At 51.4% G+C, this 20,343-nt stretch overlaps 1 protein-coding gene across 5 annotated transcripts in view; it reads right to left on the bottom strand.

Moving 5' to 3' along the window:
* Positions 1–20,343, bottom strand: part of TMEM95 (transmembrane protein 95) — a 60,156-nt gene that overhangs the window by 22,819 nt on the left and 16,994 nt on the right. For 3 of the 5 annotated variants that reach the window (XM_077261469.1, XM_077261470.1, XM_077261474.1), the window contains 2 exons: positions 17,381–17,461; positions 7,389–7,472 (listed from right to left, as the gene is read on the bottom strand). In XM_077261469.1, coding sequence (XP_077117584.1) covers positions 7,389–7,472; positions 17,381–17,461 — 165 coding nt within the window. Of the gene's footprint in view, positions 1–7,384; positions 7,473–17,380; positions 17,462–20,343 lie in introns of all 5 variants that reach the window. The other 2 variants (XM_077261472.1, XM_077261473.1) reach the window with 2 other exon arrangements.

The raw sequence follows: 20,343 nt of genomic DNA, 5'->3' as shown, positions 1-20,343 counted from the left end.
GCTGACGGCCCTGCAAGCCAGCAGATGTCAGTGCCTGGGCCCACTGGACAATCCTCCGGTGGGCCAGTCCGACCCTGCTTATGCTGAAGTTCCAGGAGCCGGGACTGAGGGAAACTATATGCAGATGGATAGAAAACTGGCGAAAAGGCAGAAAACAGTCATCATAAATGGTATGTTCTCTAACTGGGATATAGTCAGTAGTGGGGTCCCCAGGGATCTGTACTGGAAGCACTGGGGACCGCAGGGATCTGTACTGGGAGTAGCGGGGGCTGCAGGGAGCTGTACTGGGAGCAGTGGGGACCGCAGGGATCTGTACTGGGAGTAGCGGGGGCTGCAGATAGCTGTACTGGGAGCAGTGGGGACCGCAGGGATCTGTACTGGGAGTAGCGGGGGCTGCAGGGATCTGTACTGGGAGCAGTGGGGACCGCAGGGATCTGTACTGGGAGTAGCGGGGGCTGCAGGGAGCTGTACTGGGAGCAGTGGGGACCGCAGGGATCTGTACTGGGAGTAGCGGGGGCTGCAGGGATCTGTACTGGGAGCAGTGGGGACCGCTGGGATCTGTGCTAGGACTGATTTCTTTTTAACCTCTTTTTTAATGACCTTGTGGATGGATTGGGGGTATCCATCAGGGGTGGACCGGTCCCGGGCGTTGTGTCACACCCACCATGGGTAAGCTCTGCTGCTATTAGATGCATGGTTATTATTTTCTCACTCCTCAGTGTCAGCACCGGCTTATACAATAGCCTGAGGGGTTTACGTTATATTTAGGACATGTAGCCTTAGGAGTAACACCCTGGTTACGTGAACGATGCCTACATTTGATGCTGGAGGCCTCTATGGTCCGCTGACTAATAGTGATACATTACTAGCACCATGGTGATACACATAATTGTTCTTTATGCCCGGGGGTCACTTGTTTGCTGCTAGGGTCTCTTTCTTTGTTGTTTTTTGATTTTGTTAATTTGTGATATATCATGTAACGGTATTTATAACAAAATCTACATTTTTTTACCTAATTTATGTGTATGGCACTCCGATTTAAATGTGTATTGGGAGTATACACCTGCTATGTAGATACTCTAGGGGTATGTACCTAAGATCACTGAGCCATTACTTGTTATATGGGACCCATATTCTCTATGTGAGTTTATTATTCATGGGTAGGTTGTTGGAACAATCTGAATCCATGAACGGTGACGCGGGTCCTGCTCCCGTGATGGATGCCACAGGTGAAGCTTCTGGGTCCTGCTCCCGTGATGGATGCCACAGGTGAAGCTTCTGGGTCCTGCTCCCATGATGGATGCCACAGGAGAAGCTTCTGGGTCCTGCTCCCATGATGGATGCCACAGGTGAAGCTTCTGGGTCCTGCTCCCGTGATGGATGCCACAGGTGAAGCTTTTGGGTCCTGCTCCTGTGATGGATGCCACAGGTGAAGCTTCTGGGTCCTGCTCCCGTGATGGATGCCACAGGTGAAGCTTCTGGGTCCTGCTCCAGTGATGGATGCCACAGGTGAAGCTTCTGGGTCCTGCTCCCATGATGGATGCCACAGGTGAAGCTTCTGGGTCCTGCTCCCGTGATGGATGCCACAGGTGAAGCTTCTGGGTCCTGCTCCTGTGATGGATGCCACAGGTGAAGCTTCTGGGTCCTGCTCCTGTGATGGATGCCACAGGTGAAGCTTCTGGGTCCTGCTCCCATGATGGATGCCACAGGAGAAGCTTCTGGGTCCTGCTCCCATGATGGATGCCACAGGTGAAGCTTCTGGGTCCTGCTCCCATGATGGATGCCACAGGTGAAGCTTCTGGGTCCTGCTCCCATGATGGATGCCACAGGTGAAGCTTCTGGGTCCTGCTCCCGTGATGGATGCCACAGGTGAAGCTTCTGGGTCCTGCTCCTGTGATGGATGCCACAGGTGAAGCTTCTGGGTCCTGCTCCCGTGATGGATGCCACAGGTGAAGCTTCTGGGTCCTGCTCCCGTGATGGATGCCACAGGTGAAGCTTCTGGGTCCTGCTCCTGTGATGGATGCCACAGGTGAAGCTTCTAGGTCCTGCTCCCATGATGGATGCCACAGGTGAAGCTTCTGGGTCCTGCTCCCGTGATGGATGCCACAGGTGAAGCTTCTGGGTCCTGCTCCCGTGATGGATGCCACAGGAGAAGCTTCTGGGTCCTGCTCCCGTGATGGATGCCACAGGAGAAGCTTCTGGGTCCTGCTCCCGTGATGGATGCCACAGGTGAAGCTTCTGGGTCCTGCTCCCGTGATGGATGCCACAGGTGAAGCTTCTGGGTCCCGCTCCCATGATGGATGCCACAGGTGAAGCTTCTGGGTACTGCTCCCGTGATGGATGCCACAGGTGAAGCTTCTGGGTCCTGCTCCCATGATGGATGCCACAGGTGAAGCTTCTGGGTCCTGCTCCCGTGATGGATGCCACAGGTGAAGCTTCTGGGTCCTGCTCCCGTGATGGATGCCACAGGTGAAGCTTCTGGGTCCTGCTCCCGTGATGGATGCCACAGGTGAAGCTTCTGGGTCCTGCTCCCGTGATGGATGCCACAGGTGAAGCTTCTGGGTCCTGCTCCCGTGATGGATGCCACAGGTGAAGCTTCTGGGTCCTGCTCCCGTGATGGATGCCACAGGTGAAGCTTCTGGGTCCCGCTCCCATGATGGATGCCACAGGTGAAGCTTCTGGGTACTGCTCCCGTGATGGATGCCACAGGTGAAGCTTCTGGGTCCTGCTCCCATGATGGATGCCACAGGTGAAGCTTCTGGGTCCTGCTCCCGTGATGGATGCCACAGGTGAAGCTTCTGGGTCCTGCTCCCGTGATGGATGCCACAGGTGAAGCTTCTGGGTCCTGCTCCCGTGATGGATGCCACAGGTGAAGCTTCTGGGTCCTGCTCCCATGATGGATGCCACAGGTGAAGCTTCTGGGTCCCGCTCCCGTGATGGATGCCACAGGTGAAGCTTCTGGGTCCTGCTCCCGTGATGGATGCCACAGGTGAAGCTTCTGGGTCCTGCTCCTGTGATGGATGCCACAGGTGAAGCTTCTGGGTCCTGCTCCCGTGATGGATGCCACAGGTGAAGCTTCTGGGTCCTGCTCCTGTGATGGATGCCACAGGTGAAGCTTCTGGGTCCTGCTCCCATGATGGATGCCACAGGTGAAGCTTCTGGGTCCTGCTCCCGTGATGGATGCCACAGGTGAAGCTTCTGGGTCCTGCTCCCGTGATGGATGCCACAGGAGAAGCTTCTGGGTCCTGCTCCCGTGATGGATGCCACAGGAGAAGCTTCTGGGTCCTGCTCCCGTGATGGATGCCACAGGTGAAGCTTCTGGGTCCTGCTCCCGTGATGGATGCCACAGGTGAAGCTTCTGGGTCCCGCTCCCATGATGGATGCCACAGGTGAAGCTTCTGGGTCCTGCTCCTGTGATGGATGCCACAGGTGAAGCTTCTGGGTCCTGCTCCCGTGATGGATGCCACAGGTGAAGCTTCTGGGTCCTGCTCCTGTGATGGATGCCACAGGTGAAGCTTCTGGGTCCTGCTCCCATGATGGATGCCACAGGTGAAGCTTCTGGGTCCTGCTCCCGTGATGGATGCCACAGGTGAAGCTTCTGGGTCCTCCTCCCATGATGGATGCCACAGGTGAAGCTTCTGGGTCCTGCTCCCGTGATGGATGCCACAGGTGAAGCTTCTGGGTCCTGCTCCTGTGATGGATGCCACAGGTGACGCTTCTGGGTCCTGCTCCCGTGATGGATGCCACAGGTGAAGCTTCTGGGTCCTGCTCCCGTGATGGATGCCACAGGAGAAGCTTCTGGGTCCTGCTCCCGTGATGGATGCCACAGGTGAAGCTTCTGGGTCCTGCTCCTGTGATGGATGCCACAGGTGAAGCTTCTGGGTCCTGCTCCCATGATGGATGCCACAGGTGAAGCTTCTGGGTCCTGCTCCCGTGATGGATGCCACAGGTGAAGCTTCTGGGTCCTGCTCCTGTGATGGATGCCACAGGTGACGCTTCTGGGTCCTGCTCCCGTGATGGATGCCACAGGTGAAGCTTCTGGGTCCTGCTCCCGTGATGGATGCCACAGGTGAAGCTTCTGGGTCCTGCTCCTGTGATGGATGCCACAGGTGACGCTTCTGGGTCCTGCTCCCGTGATGGATGCCACAGGTGAAGCTTCTGGGTCCTGCTCCCGTGATGGATGCCACAGGAGAAGCTTCTGGGTCCTGCTCCCGTGATGGATGCCACAGGAGAAGCTTCTGGGTCCTGCTCCCGTGATGGATGCCACAGGTGAAGCTTCTGGGTCCTGCTCCCGTGATGGATGCCACAGGTGAAGCTTCTGGGTCCTGCTCCCATGATGGATGCCACAGGTGAAGCTTCTGGGTCCTGCTCCCGTGATGGATGCCACAGGTGAAGCTTCTGGGTCCTGCTCCTGTGATGGATGCCACAGGTGACGCTTCTGGGTCCTGCTCCCGTGATGGATGCCACAGGTGAAGCTTCTGGGTCCTGCTCCCGTGATGGATGCCACAGGAGAAGCTTCTGGGTCCTGCTCCCGTGATGGATGCCACAGGAGAAGCTTCTGGGTCCTGCTCCCGTGATGGATGCCACAGGTGAAGCTTCTGGGTCCTGCTCCCGTGATGGATGCCACAGGTGAAGCTTCTGGGTCCTGCTCCTGTGATGGATGCCACAGGTGACGCTTCTGGGTCCTGCTCCCGTGATGGATGCCACAGGTGAAGCTTCTGGGTCCTGCTCCCGTGATGGATGCCACAGGAGAAGCTTCTGGGTCCTGCTCCCGTGATGGATGCCACAGGAGAAGCTTCTGGGTCCTGCTCCCGTGATGGATGCCACAGGAGAAGCTTCTGGGTCCTGCTCCCGTGATGGATGCCACAGGTGAAGCTTCTGGGTCCTGCTCCCGTGATGGATGCCACAGGAGAAGCTTCTGGGTCCTGCTCCCGTGATGGATGCCACAGGAGAAGCTTCTGGGTCCTGCTCCCGTGATGGATGCCACAGGAGAAGCTTCTGGGTACTGCTCCCGTGATGGATGCCACAGGAGAAGCTTCTGGGTCCTGCTCCCGTGATGGATGCCACAGGAGAAGCTTCTGGGTCCTGCTCCCGTGATGGATGCCACAGGAGAAGCTTCTGGGTCCTGCTCCCGTGATGGATGCCACAGGAGAAGCTTCTGGGTCCTGCTCCCGTGATGGATGCCACAGGTGAAGCTTCTGGGTCCTGCTCCCGTGATGGATGCCACAGGAGAAGCTTCTGGGTCCCGCTCCCATGATGGATGCCACAGGTGAAGCTTCTGGGTCCTGCTCCCGTGATGGATGCCACAGGAGAAGCTTCTGGGTCCCGCTCCCATGATGGATGCCACAGGTGAAGCTTCTGGGTCCTGCTCCCGTGATGGATGCCACAGGTGAAGCTTCTGGGTCCTGCTCCCATGATGGATGCCACAGGTGAAGCTTCTGGGTCCTGCAATTAGCGGACAATGTCGTGGAAGTGACTTCTGATGAGAGCAGGACTCGTCCTGTGAGGAGTAGGAACAGTCTGCGGACGATCACTCACAGGAGCCGGACACCACAATCAAGTGATGCCGGAGACTCCCAGGGATCTGGAGAAGGCCCAAACAGTAAACCAGATGGCGTCCTCAGAAACAGCATCCGCCATTTTTGAAAAGGGAGAGTTAAGCTGCACAATAGTGGCCTCCGGTGGTCAGGAGTGAGAATGCAGCGCAATTTCTCCACATGTACAACAGCAGCCTCTGGTGGTCAGTCAGCAGAAGACAGCGGGATCCTGAGAAGAGATGACGCCGCTCCTGGCCTAGGGAATATGGAGGAGGCAGAGGCATCCTGGGTCACTGAGGAGCAGATGGTGGGACCGAGGTGATCATGGATATACAGAGGGAAGGAACACAGGGGTTGTCAGAGTGTCGCATGTGCTTGCGATGGCGGGGAGGAAGTTGTGTCACATACTGAGGTGGCCGGGTCCAGCGGAGGAGTGTGACACCTGAAATGGAAGGAGAGCAGGTGGTCTCTGGAGAACAGGCTACTATCAATATGGTGGTGCCCCCACATGCCTGACAACCCCGCGTCTGAGAACACATAACCACTGTGCTTCCGTGCTGCTAACCACTGAGCCACTATACTAATCACTGAGCGACATCGTACTAACTACTGAGCCACCATACTAATCACTGAGCAACACCATACTAACTACTGAGCCACCATACTGATCACTGAGCCACCATAGTAACGACTGAGTCACCGTACTAATGACTGAGCCACCATACTAATTACTGAGCCACACCGGACTAACTACCGAGCCATACTGATTACTGAGCCACCATAGTAATGACTGAGCCACCATACTAATCACCGAGCGACACCGTACTAACTACTGAGCCACCATAGTAATCACTGAGCCACACTGGACTAACTACTGAGTAACCATAGTAACCACTGAGCCACTGTACTAATCACTGTGAAGGAACAGATGATTGGCCTCGGGAGACCAAAACATCCAACACCGCGGAGACACCATCACGTGTTTCTCAACGCAGTGATCCAGAACACTGCCCCCATCCCTTATGGGAAATATGCAAATGCATGTAGGATAGCTGCGGAGACACCATCACGTGTTCTGGATCACTGCGTTGAGAAACACGTGATGGTGTCTCCGCGGTGTTGGATGTTTTGGTTTCCCCGAGGCCAATCATCTGTTCCTTCACAGCCTTTTACTAGGCACTGCTCCTAATAGCCAGATTCGTACTCCACACTGATGAGGGGCAAACACCCCGAAACAGCTGTCTGTGGATGGATACCATGCTTGGCATAGGTGGTTTTCCTGTATTGGATGTTTCCTTTACTGGATGCTGCCCTTCCCGTGGTTGTTCCCTCCCGGGGAAAGGTCTGGCTATTCACTGCTTGCGTTGAGAAACACGTGATGGTGTCTCCGCAGCTATCCCACATACTGTACTAATCACTGACCCACCGTACTAATAACTGAGCCACACCGGACTAACTACTGAGTAACCACTGAGCCACCATGCTGCTAACCACTGAGGGGATGAATCACTTCTGATGCTAATTGGCCATGGATTGAGGGGTTGATGACATTGTTATGGCAGCCGGGGGCTAATGAAGGCCGCCGTCCCTTCCATGTCTGCCCCACAGGGCCACATAGGAGGTAGGTGCTCGGTATCACTGCACCGGTGACCGCAGGTTCTTGTCCCCATAGATTAATACAAAATGGAAAACAATGATAAATATTTTTGAAAATTGAAAAGCAAATAAAATGTATAAAGACAACAATAACATTGGGTCTCAGCACAGGCAAGACAGGAAGAAATCGTCCTATGAGAATCGCTGATTTCTAGTCACATGATCTCCCCAGAATAATAGGTGATACGTACTCACAGCCGCAGATGAGGAGGCCTAGAAGAAGTGACACCAGAGAGCAGTAGAGCAGCAGCAGCACATTCTCATACATGGTCCTAGTGCCTGCAAGATACAAGGGGAGGGGAACATCACACACTACACGGGCGGGCGGACGATGGTGGTGGTAGTTGTGGTACCGAGGATTATGGTGGTGGTAGTTGTGGTGGTACCGGGGATTATGGTGGCGGTAGTTGTGGTGGTACCAGGGATTATGGTGGTGGTAGTTGTGGTGTTACCAGGGATTATGGTGGTGGTAGTTGTGGTACCGGGGATTATGGTGGTGGTAGTTGTGGTGGTACCGGGGCTTATGGTGGTGGTAGTTGTGGTTCCCAGGGATTATGTTGGTGGTAGTTGTGGTACCAGGGATTATGGTGGTGGTAGTTGTGGTGGTACCAGGGATTATGGTGGTGGTAGTTGTGGTGGTATCAGGGATTATGGTGGCGGTAGATGTGGTGGTACCGGGGCTTATGGTGGTGGTAGTTGTGGTGGTACCGGGGCTTATGGTGGTGGTAATTGTGGTGGTACCAGGGATTATGGTGGTGGTAGTTGTACCAGGGATTATGGTGGTGGTAGTTGTGGTGGTACCAGGGATTATGGTGGCGGTAGTTGTACCTGGGATTATGGTGGCGGTAGTTGTGGTGGTGCCGGGGATTATGGTGGCGGTAGTTGTGGTGGTACCAGGGATTATGGTGGCGGTAGTTGTACCAGGGATTATGGTGGCGGTAGTTGTACCAGGGATTATGGTGGTGGTAGTTGTGGTGGTACCAGGGATTATGGTGGCGGTAGTTGTACCAGGGATTATGGTGGCGGTAGTTGTGGTGGTGCCGGGGATTATGGTGGCGGTAGTTGTGGTGGTACCAGGGATTATGGTGGCGGTAGTTGTACCAGGGATTATGGTGGCGGTAGTTGTGGTGGTACCAGGGATTGTGGTGGCGGTAGTTGTACCAGGGATTATGGTGGCGGTAGTTGTGGTGGTGCCGGGGATTATGGTGGCGGTAGTTGTGGTACCAGGGATTATGGTGGCGGTAGTTGTACCAGGGATTATGGTGGCGGTAGTTGTGGTGGTGCCGGGGATTATGGTGGCGGTAGTTGTGGTGGTACCAGGGATTATGGTGGTGGTAGTTGTACCAGGGATTATGGTGGCGGTAGTTGTGGTGGTACCAGGGATTATGGTGGTGGTAGTTGTGGTGGTACCAGGGATTATGGTGGCGGTAGTTGTGGTGGTACCAGGGATTATGGTGGTGGTAGTTGTGGTGGTACCAGGGATTATGGTGGTGGTAGTTGTACCAGGGATTATGGTGGCGGTAGTTGTGGTGGTACTGGGGCTTATGGTGGCGGTAGTTGTGGTGGTACCGGGGCTTACGGTGGTGGTAGTTGTGGTGGTACCAGGGATTATGGTGGCGGTAGTTGTGGTGGTACTGGGGCTTATGGTGGCGGTAGTTGTGGTGGTACCGGGGCTTACGGTGGTGGTAGTTGTGGTGGTGCCGGGGATTATGGTGGTACTGGGGCTTATGGTGGCGGTAGTTGTGGTGGTACCGGGGCTTACGGTGGTGGTAGTTGTGGTGGTACCAGGGATTATGGTGGCGGTAGTTGTGGTGGTGCTGGGGATTATGGTGGCGGTAGTTGTGGTGGTGCTGGGGATTATGGTGGCGGTAGTGTGGCGCCCGTGGCTGCTTGTGTGATGTAATTTCTCGGTATTGCCAGCTATGGTGAGGGTCAGTTCCCTGCTGTGATACCTGCATCCACACATTGTACCCGATCCCTTACTGGCAGATTGTACACCTTTGCCTGAAGCAGGAGGTGTGCACCATCCCTCAGAGGGGCAGAGGCAGGCCCGGATTGCTAATCTGCCCTTTCGGGCATCTGCCCAGTGGGCCGCCTCTTGGGGGAGATTTAGTTTTCATTGCCTCAGCTGCTGGATGATTTGTGACTGTTAGGGTATGTGTCCACGTTCAGGATTGCATCAGGATTTGGTCAGGATTTTCCATCAGTATTTGTAGCCAAAACCAGGAGTGGAACAATGAGAGGAAAAGTCTAATAGAAACATCTGCTCCACTTCTGTATTTATCACCCACTCCTGGTTTTGGCTACACATACTGATGGAAAATCCTGATGCAATCCTGAACGTGGACACATACCCTTAGCCAGGCTGATTACATGTGGGGATTCCCTAGCAACCAGGCCACGCCCACATGTACTTATGCTGGCCAGTAGCTGTAAATAATTCAGCTGCCGCGATGAAAACGAAATCTCCGAGCACTAACGAATACTCGGAGGACCCCGAGTAACGAGGACACTCGCTCCTCACTGGTCTGAACCTTCTCAGTCACTGCTTTGTCAGGCTCCCCAGTAGTAGGCCCACCACCAGGACACTGTGTTTTAAGTTATGAAATGTTTGTTTTTCCTTCTTTTTTATGTTGTTTTCTCTACAATAAGCCAAGTATGAAGACTGGAGGACTCGCAGGAGGCCCAGGAACGGCGCTCCACATTAGTGATAAGAAAGCTTTGACGTTTACTACCTGACAGCATTAATAATGGCACCTAAGGTATGTGAATGTTAGTGGCCTCTGCAGTCCCCCATAAGATCATTTCTGTGGAGGGAGGCGACGTCTTCTCGGTGATATTTTTTGCGCCCAGGAAACACATCATCTGAAAGTACGCGGACAGATGGCGGCATCGTCTCTCTCCACACGATACAAGAAGTAGCAGAGAGGGCGACGCCGGCCGGATGTAACACAGTCATGGATTCCCAGGGTAGATACACAGTGGGTGCGGAAAGTCTTCACACCCTTTACATTTCTCACTGTTTGTTTCATTGCAGCCATTTGGTAAATTCAGTAAAGTTCATTTTTTCTCATTAATGTTCACTCTGCACCCCATCTTCACTGAAAAAACAGAAATGAAGACATTTTTGCAAATTTATGAAAAAGGAAAACCTGAAATATCCCATGGTCATAAGTCTTCAGCCCCTTTGCTGAGTATTGAGTAGAAGCCCCTTTTGAGCTAGTACAGCCATGAGTCTTCTTGGGAATGATGCCACAAGTTCTCACCCCTGGATTTGGGGATCCTCGGCCATTCTTCCTTGCAGATCCTCTCCAGTTCCGTCAGGTTGGATGGTGAACGTTGGTGGATGCCGTTTTCAGGTCTCCAGAGATGCTCCATTGGGTTTAGGTCAGGGCTCTGGCTGGAATGCTCACAGAGTTGTTCTGAAGCCGCTCCTTTGTTATTTTAGCTGTGTGCTTAGGGTCATTGTCTTGTTGGAAGGAGAACCTTCGGCCAAGTCTGAGGTCCAGAGCACTCTGGAACAGGTTTTCATCTAGGATATCTCTGTACTTAGCCGCATTCATGTTTCCTCTAATGACAACCCGTCATCCTGTGTCTGCAGCTGAAAAACACCCCCATAGCATGATGCTGCCTGTCAGGAAATAGGAAGAAGTTCTCACTACTTTAATTACACATACAGTGCTCTCAGCTGCAGTTTCATGCGCCTGCGTGTGTAATCTTAAATCCCTCGTTTCCCCCTCCCTCAAGAATTTTTATGGCTTTGAGCTGCGACAAACAGGCTCTCCCTACACTACTCATTCCCCCCTCCCACCTGATACTGGTTAAAACTAGTGATGAGCGAATATACTCGTTACTCAAGATTTCTCGAGCACACTCGGGTGTCCTCCGAGTATTTTTTAGTGCTCGGAGATTTAGTTTTTCTTGTCGCAGCTGAATGATTTACATCTGTTAGCCAGCATAAGTACATGTGGGGGTTGCCTCGTTGCTAGGGAATCCCCACATGTACTTATGCTGGCTAACAGATGTAAATCATTCAGCTGCGACAAGAAAAACTAAATCTCCGAGCACTAAAAAATACTCTGAGGACACCCGAGCATGCTCGAGAAATCTTGAGTAACGAGTATATTCGCTCATCACTAGTTAAAACTGGTACATAAAGCATGGGATTCTATTGTTCTTTTAAAGTTGTATTTATGGGCACCGTCCAGAGCTAGAGATATAAGGATTATATATTCCGGATGTCCATCGAGGGATCTATAACTCCCTGAAATCGATAGAAGCTAAACCCAATGAGTGCAAGGAGTGGGTTTCTCCATAAGCGGGTCATGTAACTACGCCCTCCGACATGGTGCACCTCCTGATCATTGTGTCATCCATATACGAGGTTCATACAGTGAGCTATGTCAAAAAATGGTTTGTCATACCTCTAAGAAAAGAGGAGTGCATTTCATAACTCAGCCAACTCAGTGATGTCACAATGAGAGGGCATAACCCTGCTGAGTTGTGAGTGTGTCTTTTGTCCGGGGTCTAGCTGTTATACAGGGGTGATGCATCTGGATATATGCTCGCCTTCCCCCACAGCACAAGGTCAGCCATGAGATGATATGACATAACAAAATGTAAGTGTTCTTTTCAACTTTAATCCCATTTTATTTGTAATTGTGCTGTATATACGACTTGTGTTCTTTATAATATTTTTTTACTCTTTGTAAACACTGCCTACCTTTTTTGGAGTAAAATATATAAAATTCCTAGTTTTGTTTCTCCTTGCTCTATAACAAACTGTCACGTCCTCTGAAATGAATTACGCTACTAATCTCCAGACCCACTAATAACTAAGAAATCAGAGCTGGTGGCAGTGATTTTGGCCTGTGCATTTGGGGAGGCTTTGTAGCGACTGGCGGCATTGATAATTATCGTTCCCGCCTGAGTGGGAGTAGTTATATCGCACTCGCTGCAGGGTGCCCATTAGCCAGTACAAAGTAAAAGAGCCTTTCTGGTGACTAATTATCCTTGGTGCAGTGCCCTGACTGACCTGAGGGTAAGGGGGCGCCAGAGAGCTGCAAGTTCCAAACCGGAACTGGGATATAGATAAATCCCCTTCAGAAAGAACCAGGGGCAACCAAACAACCCCGGTTCGTGACAAATTGGTGTCAGTGGTGGGGATGATAAAGGTATCCTCCTCGGGAATCGTAACACCGCCACCACAATGTTTCACTTTTGGGATTCTATTGGACAGGTGATGAGCAGTGCCTGGTTTTCTCCACACATACCGGTTAGAATTATCACCAGAAAGGTCTATCTTTGTCTCATCAGACCAGAGAATCTTATTTCTCATAGTCTGGGAGTCCTTCATGTGTTTTTTAGTAAACTCTATGCGGCTTTGATATGTCTTGCACTGGGGAGAGGCTTCCATCGGGCCACTCTGTTGGCTTTGTGGAACTTTCTCCCATCTCCCTACTGCATCTCTGGAGCTCAGCCACAGTGATCTAGGGGTTCTTCTTTACCTCTCTCACCAAGGCTTATCTCCCACGATTGCTCAGTTTGGCTGGACGGACAGGTCTAGGAAGACTTCTGGTGGTCACAAACATCTTCCATTTAAGTATTATGGAGGCCACTGTGCTCTTAGGAACCTTGCGTACTGCAGAAATTCTGTTGTAACCTTGGCCAGATCTGTGCCTTGCCACAATTCTGTCTCTGAGCTCCTTGGCCGGTTCCTTTGACCTCATGATTCTCATTTGGCCTGACATGCACTGTGAGCTGTGAGGTCTTATATAGACAGGTGTGCGCCTTTCCAAATCAAGTCCTATCAGTTTAATTACACACAGCTGGACTCCAATGAAGGAGTAGAACCATCTCAAGGAGGATCACAAGGAAATGGACAGCATGGGACTTAAATATGAGTGTCTGGGGGGGGGGGGGAGACCTAGCACTTCATGTGAGAAGGACTTGTCAGGACTCCTCCACTGTAATCTTGATTTTATCTGATTGAAAGTGCCTCCAGAGTACCGGTACTGCCCTATACCGGGATGGATAGGGAGGGCATATCACTCCACATACTCCTCATATGCCAGGGATGTCTCGTTGTTGGTGGGAGCGTCCACACCATTTGAGGAAATTGAAAGCCATGTCGACAGTGAAGGCCAATACATTTTGTAATCTGTACAATTTATGAACAATTGTTATGTATGGTCGCCATATAAATACCACCTCCGTACATGGGGAAAAAGATCCAGGAGGTGATAGAGTTGTACAAAAGGGATGCGGGACTACCAATATTAATTATTGGCGATTTTAATAATGTGATGGATGAGGGATGGGATAGGCATAAACAGGGAATAGGAAAGGGTGGCCGGAAATTGACTACATTTGGGAACTATGTGAAAGAGCTTGGAATGGTGGAATGGTGGACCTGTGGAGGGTAAGGAATGAAGATGTGGAGTGTTACTCCTGCTACTCTACTACTCAGGGATCTCTCTCGCGAATTGATTTGGTGCTAGGTAATGAATTGTTGACACAATTGATTTGTGGAGTGGAATATCTCTGAAGAGTGATCACGGACCATAAACATCTGGAGCTGCATATTAAAAAGACCGGGGGTGGTCTAGACAGAGGAGTGGGTGGAGGCTCCATCGACTATGGTTGGAACATATTAAAATGGGCAGTTAGACGAATATTGGCAGATCAATGAAGGTAGTGCTGACAGGCGAGTGTTGTGGGATGCCATGAAGGCTTATTTGAGGGATCTTCTGTTTCGTGAAATTTCTAGATGTAAGTCTAAAACTAGATCGGAAGGCAGGGCAGTGATGGAGGCTTTAGAAAGGGAGGAAGGTGAACTGATAGTGAACCCATCAGTGGAGAGTCAGAATGGGCTCAAGAAAGCTCAGGAGGGAGTCAACGAACTAGATATAAAGAAAGTAGAGAGGAAAAGAGCTTTCCAGAAGGCACGATTCTACGATGAGGGTGAAAGGGTGGGGAATTTGCTATCAGTAGTAGGGGCAGCACAGAGGGAATCCTCATTTGTACACAAGCTGAAGACGGAAGAGGGGACGGAGGTGGTGGATACGGAGGATATACTGGAAGATTTTAGACGGTTTTATGAGCAGCTATATTCTTCCAAGTCAGGAGCCTCATCAGCAGAGATGGAAGGATTTCTTGGGGCGGAGGGACTCCCTAGGATTGCAGAGAGTGACAGGATGGAAGAGCCTGTAACACAGGAGGAGGTTGAAACAGCTATAATGTCAATGACAAATAATAGGGCTCCGGGGGCGGACGGACTCCTGGGTGAGATCTATAAGCAATTGGTTGAGATGGTAGCACCTAGACTAAAGGTGGTCTTCAAGGAGGCCTTGGAGTGTGGTGCACTACCGTTGTCCATGAGGGAGACTGTGGTATGGGTCATCCCTAAGGAAGGTAGAGATCTGGAGTTGGCGGAGTCCAACAGGCCCTTTTCATTGCTGACGGCGGATGTAAAAATTCTGGCTAAAATTCTGACCAACCGTGTCACAATCCATGTTTGGATCTGTGGCAGATCCGGCTTCTCAGATTAAAACTTTTTTCCTTTCAGGCTATCGGGGGTTAATGCAGTTTTTACCCAGTGGCCTCTGGTGTAATTGCATTGCAGCTTGTTCTGCTGATGTGTTGGTGACCACTTCCACCTTCCTTTAAAAGGTCACCTGGTGCATCAGCTGACTGTTGGTTATACAGGTCCTTTTAGACACCAACCTGGCTGGAGAAGGAGCTTGCTGAGTGCTGTGGTTCTTCTGCTGAATTCTGAGATCTGGTGCCTTACTCTGCTGTACGGTGCATTGCAGCAGAGAAGCTAAGTGTGGTGTTATTGTTTCTTTGTCACTTTGTTGTCTGTAACTTTCCCTGTGTTGCATTAGTGCAGCGGTGGGACCAGTGCTCTCACCTGCCAGCTCCCTACTTAGGGATAGGAGCAGGGCAAGTGAGGGCTTAGGTATCCTGCTCGGCGACTGGGTGAAAGAACCCGCATAGGGACGTCAGGGAGATCAGGGCACATCCTTAGGAGAGTGCAGGAAGTGTCCATTCCCCGTTCCCTACCGACAGGGCCCACCATTTCTAAAGTGTCCCTGATGTACCCTTGTGTGTTTCAACGTTTGGTGACCGTCCATTCGTTGGGTAGTGTAATGCTAGGACAGTCACTTTCGTGACAAACCGATTAACGAGTGTGGTGCAAGATTTTGTCCACCCCAATCAATCCGGATTTATGCCGAATAGGTCTACAGCAATAAACATAGGTAGACTCTTCCTTAATTTGCAGCTGCCATCATATAACGGGGGTCGTAGGGTGGTAGTGTCGTTGGAGCACATAAAGCATTCAACAGCATCAAATGGAGCTATCTTTAGAAGGGAGCTACTGCGCAGGCTCTAACTGTGCGTGCTCCTGAGATCCCGGCCAGTGATAATGTGCAGTACAGGAGTGAGGTGGGCGGGCAGGAAGCTACTGTGCAGGCTGTAACTGTGCGTGCTCCCAAGATCCCAGCCAATGATAATGTGCAGGAGGGAGGTAGGCGGGCAGGAAGCTACTGCGCAGGCTCTAACTGTGCGTGCTCCCGAGATCCCAGCCAATGATATTGTAAAGTGCAGGAGAGAGGTAGGCAGGCAGGAAGCTACTGCACAGGCTCTAACTGTGCGTGCTCCCGAGATCCCAGCCAATGATATTGTGCAGTGCAGGAGAGAGGTAGGCGGGCAGGAAGCTACTGCACAGGATCTAACTGTGCGTGCTCCTGAGATCCCGGCCAGTGATAATGTGCAGTGCAGGAGAGGTAGGCGGGCAGGAAGCTACTGCGCAGGCTCTAACTGTGCGTGCTCCCGAGATCCCAGCCAATGATAATGTGCAGGAGGGAGGTAGGCGGGCAGGAAGCTACTGCGCAGGCTCTAACTGTGCGTGCTCCCGAGATCCCGGCCAATGATATTGTGCAGTGCAGGAGAGAGGTAGGTGGGCAGGAAGCTACTGCACAGGCTCTAACTGTACGTGCTCCCGAGATCCCGGCCAATGATATTGTGCAGTGCAGGAGTGAGGTGGGAGGGCAGTAAGCTACTGTGCAGGCTCTAACTGTGTGCGCTCCCGAGATCTCGGCCAATGACAATGTGCAGTGCAGGAGTGAGGTGGGCGGGCAGGAAGCTACTGTGCAGGCTCTAACTGTGCGTGCTCCCGAGATCCCGGCCAATGATAATGATAGTGGCTGTAACCATGGATACCTGAGTGACGGCGATACTCTGCACATGGGGGCAGCAATACCACTAAAATATCCTATACAGAGTGTGTAATTGTGGGAAATTACTAATATTATTAATGGGGTCTTGCAGATGGGAATAGTCCGGTATCTCTGCAGCACGACTCATCTCTGCCGTCATCTCCTGACACATTATGTCCGTTCCATTATAAAACACTGCACACGACGTGTGTGAATTCTGTGCTACTGGGGCCATAGGGTACATATTAGTGATGATGGGCGTAGTCCGGCGCTGCAGAACAGATGATGGTGAGGATTGTTGTGATAGGTGGCTCAGTGGCTAGCACTGCACCGTGGCTCAGTGGTTAGCCTGCGCAGTGGCTCAGTGGTTAGCACTGCACGGTGGCTCAGTGGTTAGCCTGCATGGTAGCTCAGTGGTTAGCCTGCATGGTGGCTTAGTAGTTAACACTGCACGATAGTTCAGTGGTTAGCCTGCATGATGGCTCAGTGGTTAGCACTGCACGGTGGCTCAGTGGCTAGCCTGCACGGTGGATCAGTGGTTAGCACTGCACGGTGGCTCAGTGGGTAGCACTGCACGGTGGCTCACAGGTTAGCACTGCATGGTGGCTCAGTGGTTAGCACTGCACGGTGGCTCACAGGTTAGCACTGCATGGTGGCTCAGTGGTTAGCAGTGCAGCCTTGCAGCACTGGGTCCTGAATTCAAATCCCACCAAGGACAATATCTGCGAGGAGTTTGTATGTTCTCCCCATATTTCATGCGTTTCCTCGCGCTCTTCATAGACTGGTAGGGAATGTAGATTGTGAGCCCCGATGGGGACAGAGATGATGATGTCTATAAAGCTGTGGAACTAATGGTGCGATATAAGTGAGTAAAATACATAAATAAACAAAATGTATGATAAAGTGCTGATGATGGGAGTTGTGGTGCTGATAAGCCGATGCTGCCCTCCCACCGCGGCTCCGCACCTGGGTAACAGATCTTGTGGTCCCAACACTGCATCCAGCGGAGGCGACACAGCGAGCAGTTCATGGCCAACGTCTTCTCACCTGCGGAGAGACAAAAATGATCCACCTGGTGCTCGGTCACCTGCAGCCGCCACCGACTCATCCCCCCCAATCCTGGGGAACTATGGGTATAATCAGGACGTATAACCACTCGTCACCTATGTGTAATACAGGGTGGATCTGATCCCTCCTCTATGTGTAATACAGGGTGGATCTGATCCCTCCTCTATGTCTAATACAGGGTGGATCTGATCCCTCCTCTATGTCTAATACAGGGTGGATCTGATCCCTCCCCTATGTCTAATACAGGGTGGATCTGATCCCTCCTCTATGTCTAATACAGGGTGGATCTCATCCCTCCCCTTTGTCTAATACAGGGTGGATCTGATCCCTCCTCTATCTCTAATACAGGGTGGATCTGATCCCTCCTCTATGTCTAATACAGGGTGGATCTGATCCCTCCCCTATGTCTAATACAGGGTGGATCTGATCCCTCCTCTGTGTCTAATACAGGGTGGATCTGATCCCTCGTCTATGACTAATACAGGGTGGATCTGATCCCTCCTCCTTCTCTAATAAGGAGTGGATCTGATCCCTCCTCTGTGTCTAATACAGGGTGGATCTGATCCCTCCTCCTTGTCTAATAAGGAGTGGATCTGATCCCTCCTCTGTGTCTAATACAGGGTGGATCTAATCCCTCCTCTATGTGTAATACAGGGTGGATCTGATCCCTCCTCTGTGTCTAATACAGGATGGATCTGTTCCCTCCTCTATGTGTAATACAGGGTGGATCTGATCCCTCCTCTATGTCTAATACAGGGTGGATCTGATCCCTCCTCTATGTCTAATACAGGGTGGATCTGATCCCTCCCCTATGTGTAATACAGGGTGGATCTGATCCCTCCTCTGTATCTAATACAGGGTGGATCTGATCCCTCCCCTATGTGTAATACAGGGTGGATCTGATCCCTCCTCTATGTCTAATACAGGGTGGATTTGATCCCTCCTCTATGTCTAATACAGGGTGGATCTGATCCCTCCCCTATGTCTAATACAGGGTGGATCTGATCCCTCCCCTATGTCTAATACAGGGTGGATCTGATCCCTCCTCTATGTCTAATACAGGGTGGATCTGATCCCTCCCCTTTGTCTAATACAGGGTGGATCTGATCCCTCCTCTATCTCTAATACAGGGTGGATCTGATCCCTCCTCTATGTCTAATACAGGGTGGATCTGATCCCTCCCCTATGTCTAATACAGGGTGGATCTGATCCCTCCTCTGTGTCTAATACAGGGTGGATCTGATCCCTCGTCTATGACTAATACAGGGTGGATCTGATCCCTCCTCTATGTCTAATACAGGGTGGATCTGATCCCTCCCCTATGTGTAATACAGGGTGGATCTGATCCCTCCTCTGTATCTAATACAGGGTGGATCTGATCCCTCCCCTATGTGTAATACAGGGTGGATCTGATCCCTCCTCTATGTCTAATACAGGGTGGATTTGATCCCTCCTCTATGTCTAATACAGGGTGGATCTGATCCCTCCCCTATGTCTAATACAGGGTGGATCTGATCCCTCCCCTATGTCTAATACAGGGTGGATCTGATCCCTCCTCTATGTCTAATACAGGGTGGATCTGATCCCTCCCCTTTGTCTAATACAGGGTGGATCTGATCCCTCCTCTATCTCTAATACAGGGTGGATCTGATCCCTCCTCTATGTCTAATACAGGGTGGATCTGATCCCTCCCCTATGTCTAATACAGGGTGGATCTGATCCCTCCTCTGTGTCTAATACAGGGTGGATCTGATCCCTCGTCTATGACTAATACAGGGTGGATCTGATCCCTCCTCCTTCTCTAATAAGGAGTGGATCTGATCCCTCCTCTGTGTCTAATACAGGGTGGATCTGATCCCTCCTCCTTGTCTAATAAGGAGTGGATCTGATCCCTCCTCTGTGTCTAATACAGGGTGGATCTGATCCCTCCTCTATGTGTAATACAGGGTGGATCTGATCCCTCCCCTATGTGTAATACAGGGTGGATCTGATCCCTCCTCTGTGTCTAATACAGGGTGGATCTGATCCCTCCTCTATGTCTAATACAGGGTGGATCTGATCCCTCCTCTGTATCTAATACAGGGTGGATCTGATCCCTCCCCTATGTGTAATACAGGGTGGATCTGATCCCTCCCCTATGTCTAATACAGGGTGGATCTGATCACTCTATGTCTAATACAGGGTGGATCTGATCCCTCCCCTATGTCTAATACAGGGTGGATCTGATCCCTCTATGTCTAATACAGGATGGATCTGATCCCTCCCCTATGTGTAATACAGGGTGGATCTGATCCCTCCTCTATGTCTAATATAGGGTGGATCTGATCCCTCCTCTATGTCTAATACAGGGTGGATCTGATCCCTCGTCTATGTCTAATACAGGGTGGATCTAATCCCTCCTCCTTGTCTAATAAGGAGTGGATCTGATCCCTCCTCTGTGTCTAATACAGGGTGGATCTGATCCCTCCTCTATGTCTAATACAGGGTGGATCTGATCCCTCCTCTATGACTAATACAGGGTGGATCTGATCCCTCCTCCTTGTCTAATAAGGAGTGGATCTGATCCCTCCTCTGTGTCTAATACAGGGTGGATCTGATCCCTCCTCTATGTCTAATACAGGGTGGATCTGATCCCTCCCCTATGTCTAATACAGGGTGGATCTGATCCCTCCTCTATGTCTAATACAGGGAGGATCTGATCCCTCCTCTATGTCTAATACAGGGTGGATCTGATCCCTCGTCTATGTCTAATACAGGGTGGATCTGATCCCTCCTCTGTGTCTAATACAGGGTAGATCTGATCCCTCCCCTATGTCTAATACAGGGTGGATCTGATCCCTCCTCTATGTCTAATACAGGGT

This window comes from Ranitomeya variabilis, chromosome 5 (genome assembly GCF_051348905.1).
Source record: "Ranitomeya variabilis isolate aRanVar5 chromosome 5, aRanVar5.hap1, whole genome shotgun sequence".
In the NCBI taxonomy this organism is placed as follows: domain Eukaryota; kingdom Metazoa; phylum Chordata; class Amphibia; order Anura; family Dendrobatidae; genus Ranitomeya; species Ranitomeya variabilis.
The sequence above is the reverse complement of the archived record's forward strand: the minus strand, read 5'-3'. Positions and strand labels throughout refer to the sequence as shown.